At 40.1% G+C, this 6657-nt stretch overlaps 1 protein-coding gene across 1 annotated transcript; it reads left to right on the top strand.

The window, feature by feature from the left end:
* Positions 1-3228: 3228 nt before the first annotated feature.
* On the top strand, positions 3229-5931 carry LOC144712229 (trihelix transcription factor ENAP2-like). Its single transcript, XM_078586444.1, has 2 exons — positions 3229-3343; positions 4842-5931. Exon 2 carries the CDS (start codon positions 4966-4968, stop codon positions 5737-5739), a length of 774 nt encoding a protein of 257 aa, XP_078442570.1. The 5' UTR covers positions 3229-3343; positions 4842-4965; the 3' UTR covers positions 5740-5931.
* The last annotated feature ends 726 nt before the right edge of the window (positions 5932-6657 follow it).

Genomic DNA, 6657 nt, shown 5'->3' with positions numbered 1-6657 from the left:
AGCGGCTCTTTTCAATTGGTCGAGGCATCACCACGTACCGTAGAGGATGCATAGATGCAGACAGCATAGAGACGCTGATGATGCTCCGTGCATGGTTCCGTCGTGCAGAGCAGTGCTCGTCTGATTCTGACGATGACATTGGCGATGACGGCAGCTCTTCTGACGGTGAGTTACGTTATGTCGCTTTCATAGCTTTGCTCGTGCTTTGGCCTAACTCGCTCTATTTCCGCGTAACAGAGTAACAGCGGCAAAATAGGAAGGTGGTGGACGGGTTTACATCCCTCATGATTTACTGTAAGTATTTTTCTACTTGAATGTGATCTATCTGTATAACTTTGTATCTTCTGTTCTTACCTTTCCTTTCACCTCCCATTTTCATATTCTTTGGCGCCACTTCTGTAGTTTTTTAATTATCGTCCTCTCTTATCTTCCCTTCTCCTCTTTTTGTTCTCTTATTTTCTTACAGTACTTTGCATTTTTCCTTGTCGTTCTCATGTGAAGTTTTGCGCATTTATATTGACTCTATGATGGCCTGTTCTTTCGTCATTAGTTCATCAATTTGTCACCTTATTTCTTCTATTTATCTTCACATTTACTCTGCTCTTCATAAGAATGAATGTCCAGAAATGACCCAGCAGTGAATAGAAGTATGATACAGATTTTATCTAGCCGTTGTCCATGGGTTAGCTAATCGTCAATCATCCCTTCCAATGATGTTAATCAGGTCGTACAATATACTGCTAACAATATGACTCTTCAGTTTTTCTCCTTAAATACTGAAACTTCCTCAAATAATATCTCCCGTAAGTCACACACAAGCATGTGGATTGATCATAAAGCTATTTGAAGGCATACGAACTGATTGGAGATGCAACATAGGAAAATTTAGAAATATAGATGGAACTTTTCTCTAGGATACCCCTATTTGTATGAATCAATCCAGTGTACTGTTTCCATATGTTATTCACAGCCATTATAAAGAAGAAACCTTTTTCAAAATTGGGTAGAGTAAAATTGGAAGTTTAAGAATCGTTAAACAATCATAGTTCAATACGAAACACCAATTTTGTACACGAATGCCTTGTTTCCATTATAACCTATTGATTCTTGTTCCAGAGGCTTATAGATGGGTTCCTTATCTCCCCTTTTTTCTCTTTTCTTCCAAGTTTCTTGGTTCCCTCATTCTAGAACACCCTGTGCAGAGACTCCCGGAGCAAAATATTATGTGTGCGCTGTGTCGATACATAACCTAAAGAACTGATGTTGATTATCATTTGCGTGTTATTCCAGAAATGGGTTGTTCACCAGTGATCTCCCTCTTTTTAAATCTGTCCAAATGGTCTGAGATAAATACCTTAATGTAGATCATAAACATTGATCCAACCTTTTTGAAATCAAATTGGAAATTCTGTAAAGAGGATTTTGCTTCATAGAGAACGTCATTCATATGTTTTGTTAGTCTCACCTATTCAGCAGTTTAATGAGCTATTTTCTTACATGCAGCCTTCAATGTGGATTTTTAAAGAAAATAAAAGAGTCACCTGTCATAGATGAAGTTTAAATTTTCTGTCAGAAAAATGTTCTTGCATATCTGGCTCTGCTTTTAAATCCGTCTGCCGAGGTCTTTCTTAGGAGTTACTTGATGTTGGATCTACCCTAGACTTTGTTTTCTTGATAGGCATTTTATTTATTTTTGGATTGGGAAGGCCCATTTTATCCGTGAGATAAATCACCCTGCAGCAATAAGGTAATTCCTGTAGGACGTTTAAAAGAAAGATAAAAACTTTATCTTCTATTCGTCTTCACGTTTACTCTGCTCTTCTTCTCTTCTTCTTTTTTTCATCGAATCTTGTACGTTGTATTTTTTTTCGGTTTTCCCTTTTTTTGTTTTCTCCGCTCTTCCTCCTCTACGTTTTTTCATTTTGTCATATTGAACTTCTGCGAGATATTGCACAATAATGTTATGTTAATTTACATCCCACCTTTAAGGTGGAAAAGTTCTTTTTTAAAAACCGATGGTCAGTATTCTCACATGGCAGGAGACCTCTTGAGGAATTTTTTATTTGGAGCGTGTTTTTTTGTATTCTTCCTGTACGGTCCATCATTTTTTCTTATTTCACTTCTGCAAGATACGGAGTAATCCTGTCATGTTGCTTTGCGTCCCATATTTCAATTGGAAAATATTTTTGTTGAAAAATGATGGTTAGTAATTTTCACTTCAGTGAATTGGAAAAATGATACTGACTTGTGAAGAATTATTTCTTCGATTTTATATCAGTGTGAACAGAGTAAATGTGCGAGATGTCAGACTGCCATCGCAACACCGGCACTCTACGGCAAAAGTGAAGGTGGTTTTCAGCAAGTTGGATGGACGGCTGCATGAAAATCCCCTCCCCACATCAAGCCATACTCTGAATATTTTCCCCCTCTTTTAGTCTGATAGCACACAGACTACAGTTTACCTTTTGAATGATCACGTAAAACATTTGCAAATTTCAAATGAGGACTACAACCTCGTACGAAATCACTTTTATCTCGGACGGTAGAAAATGTGGGAAGTGAAATTCATCACCCTCTCTAGAATTTTAGTTACATAAAGATCGGGACAATAAGATTAACTCAAATATGCTGAACATTTTAAGAAAATTAAAACTTTAATATCATCGTTTGGAAATTGTAAAATTCCAGATTCCTTGATTAATCTAAAAAGTTAGTGTTGGTCTCCCCTCTAAAATGTTCCGTCCTCGTCCTCGTCTCTGAAATTTTAAAATGATTGGTGAGTGAAACGGGTCTATAATTTTTGCTTCAACATGCTTAATATTTAAATAAACTTTAAAATCTACTAGCATCGTTTTACAAATGTAGAAATCCAGACTTCTTGCTTAATCTAAATAGAGTCTGAGCCTCATCTCTAAATTAAAAAAAAAAATGGTGAACAATCTGACAGCTTGTTATTGGAAAATTAAAAATTGGTCGATTATTTCAAATGTAAATACATATTTCTTTCAAATATTTATTACCAAGTCGTCCATCCGTCGTCCGGGTATTCCGGACGGACGGATTTTATCGTCCAACGGGACGGAAAACGTCCCGTCCGCGCATATGTATGACGAAATTTCGTCCACTGATTCGTCCGAGTGGACGGGACGATTTTTTTTCGTCCCGGGACGAAAAATCGTCCCGTCCGCGTCCCGGATGTATAACTACTCCGTTGTATATACCGTCCGTCCCGCTCGTCCTCCCCGTCATCGTTTCTTACCAGAAATGCAAAAAGGGCCAACAGATAGTGGCTAGAACGCCGCCACCGCCGCCGCCGCCGCCGCCGCCGCCGCCATCGGCCGAGGTAAGATCTTCAAATCCCTAAATCCGATCTAGGATTCGATCAAACTTCTCTTTAAACCCTAACTCCGATCCGATATAGTTGTTCCATCAAGTGTATTTTTTAATCCTTCCTCCCATCCGATTTTGGATGTTGATCAAATGTATTTTTGAATTCTTGCTCCGATCCGATATAATTGTTAGATCAAGTGTATTTTTGAATCCTTTCTCCGATCCCATTTTAGATGTTGATCAAGTATATTTTTGAATTCTTGCTCCGATCCGATATAGTTGTTAGATCAAGTGTATTTTTTAATCCTTTCTCCGATCCCATTTTGGATGTTGATCAAGTGTATTTTTGAATTCTTTCTCCGATCCGTTCTTGGAGGTTGATCTAGTTTATTTTCGAACCCTTCCTCTGATCGATCCGATTTTTATCTCCGATCTTAGAGGTTGATCAATCTTTATCTACGATTTGATCTAGGGTTTGCTCTAGTGTTTCTTCAAAACCTAGGTTCGATTCAGGGTTCGACCCAGTGCTTCTTCAAAACGTAGTTCTGTAATCTGGGGTTTGATCCCGTGCTTCTTCAAAACCTAGCTTCGATTCTGGGTTCGACTCAGTGCTTCTTCAAAACGTAGTTCTGTAATCTAGGGTTTGATCCAGTGTTCCTTCAAAACCTAGCTTCGGGGCGAGGTTTGATTTGTTGTTTGATCAAGTTTTTCTTCCAACTCTAGTTCAATAAGATCTAGGGCTCAATCGGCTGTTTCATGATTACCATCGAACGATTCCTCTAAACCTAGCTCCAATCCACGGCACGATCAAGCGATTACTCTGCTTCGATACAGGGTTGGATCTATCGTTTCTTCAAAACCCAGCTTCGCTATAGGCCTCGATCTACTGTTTCTTCATAGCTATCCAGCGATTCCTCTAAACGATGTTACATTGGCATGAATTATTTTATAATAGCTTTATAAATTTGAACTTATTTTTTGCTATTATTAACGTCCGCAGCGGTGTAGATAGTAATTAATATTTCTTACAGACTAAAAAATTAACTGATACTAATTTTATAACAGATTTACAAAATTGAAATTAACTCAGTGCTCGATCAAGCGATTTTTCAGATCAGAACTTTGATACAGGGTTGTATCTAGACACGGTTGTTCTGTTCTGTTCGTTTTAAATGAACAAAAAAGTCCCACGAAAGAACAGCACAGGGCCATGTTCTTTGTTCTGTTTTTTTTTTCAAAAACGAACAAAATTCGCACAAAACTAGAACAAAATTCACACAAAGCGAACAAAAGAACCGCACATGGGTCTGTGCAATGTTCTGTTCGAATTTGTTTTTTTTCTGTTCAGAAAACCGAACAGAACGAACAATTCGCACAAATTCGCAAAAGGAACAGAACGACCACGTGTAGTTGTATCTACCATTTCTTCAAAACCCAGCTTTGCTATTGGCCTCTATCTATTATTTCTTCAAAGCTTTCGAGCGATTCCACTAAACCCACCTCCAATCCAGGGCTCCAAGCGATTATTCAGAACCGAGCTTCAATACAGAGTTGGATCTACCGTTTCTTCAAAACCCAGTACCAAAATTCAGAGTTCGATCGAGCAAAGGCTTCTTGGAAGATTTCTCCACCGCCATGGGCGGTTCCTCTGAGCTGGAGACGACACCACGAGTGGCACCACTCCCGGCGCCGCCCTCGGCCACCTCGCGGCGGCTGGTCATCCCCTGCTGGACCCATGACGAGACGATGGCGCTAATAGATGCCTACAGGGAGAAGTGGTATGCCCTCCGCCGCGGCCACCTGCGAGCCTCTCACTGGGCCGAGGTCGCCGAAGGCGTCCGTGACCGCTGCCACCGTACCGGCGCTGCCACCACCGGCTTCAAGACTGCTGTCCAGTGCCGCCACAAGGTCGAGAAGCTCCGGCAACGGTACCGCCAGGAAACCCACCGTCTCTCCCGCGGTGGCAAGCCCAGTTCTTCCTCCTGGATCTACTTCAAGAAGATGGATGCCATGGAATTCGGCGGCGGCGGGTCCGCCTCGTCGTCATCCTCTGAGAAGGAAGACTTTCATGATCAATCCGCCAAGGTTGATACACTGAAATTCAAGATACCGAGAGCCGTGCGATCAAGGCTGACCAATGGGAGCTCCAATGGGGTGCCCTGTGAAGATGGGCAGAAGCTGAAAAAGGGGAGTTTTGTCTGGGAGATGGTCTCAGCTGTGCGGATGATGGGGGACGAGTTCTCGAGGATAGAGGAGATGAAGATGAAGATGGCCAAGGACATGGAGAAGGTGATGAGGGAGATTGAGCTGAAGCGCACCAGGATGATTCTTGATTCCCAGCGGCAGCTCGCAGAGTATATACGAGGGTTGCATGAGAAGAGTGTTGATGAGGTTAGTCCCAAGCTGTAGCTTTTCCTTCTTCTTCTTCTTCTTCCTTTTCTTTGTTGTTCTCTTTTTTTCTTACAGCTGCAGGTGATAGGTTTTTTTGTTCATCTTCGGGAAAAAATGTTGGTTCTCCGGCTAAATCTTGAATATGTAGTCAGTCACTTTCTGTTTAGATATTTGTAAAGGAATTGGAGCTATGGCCTAGATTTTCTCCGATTCCTTGTTCCCTTTTCCTCATAGCTTTAGTACCTACGTTCTTTGCTCATCACCAGAAAAAAGAACTGATTATCTGGCTAATTCTTGAATATGTAGTCAAGTCGCTGTATCTGTGTCGATCTTTGTAAAGGCATTGGAGCTATAGCCTAGATTTTTGTGATTCCTCGTTGTTTGGTTTTCCTCATAGCTGCAGGAGATAGGTTTTTTTGTTCATCTTCATGAAAAAAATGTTGGTCGATATTTTGCTTGGATCCTCAGGACAGTTATTGCTATTTGTGAACAGTTTTAGTTTAGAGGATTTTTTCTGGGTCATTAACCTTGAAGATATTGGTCTTTTGCCGTGTTAGTATAGATATTTGTAAATAACGGTTGAGTTTTGGCTTAGATTTTCTCTGTTTCCTTCCCCATTATTTTCTGTGCTATTGGCCTTAATTTAAAAATTATTAGACTTTTATCCTTTTTTCCTTTCATCTATTTTTTAGCAGAAAATTAGGCATCCTTTTTTATGGAAAACTGAAAAATCTTATGAATTTTCTGCAATAAGATGCGACTGAGAATAGAATGGGATCTCTGCATGGTAATCAAGTCCAAGGATCATTTCCTCTGAAATACTCTTGTGATAATCAAGGATATTGAATAGAATAGTTCCTTCTGTGCACGAAAATGTATATTTAATTGCATTATATTCTGTGGTTTCTTCTTCTTTTAGTTCCTTCTTCTTTTAGT

This window comes from Wolffia australiana, chromosome 14, assembly GCF_029677425.1.
Source record: "Wolffia australiana isolate 7733 chromosome 14, ASM2967742v1".
Taxonomy (NCBI): Eukaryota; Viridiplantae; Streptophyta; class Magnoliopsida; order Alismatales; family Araceae; genus Wolffia; species Wolffia australiana.
This window is presented reverse-complemented; position numbering and strand designations above follow the sequence as displayed.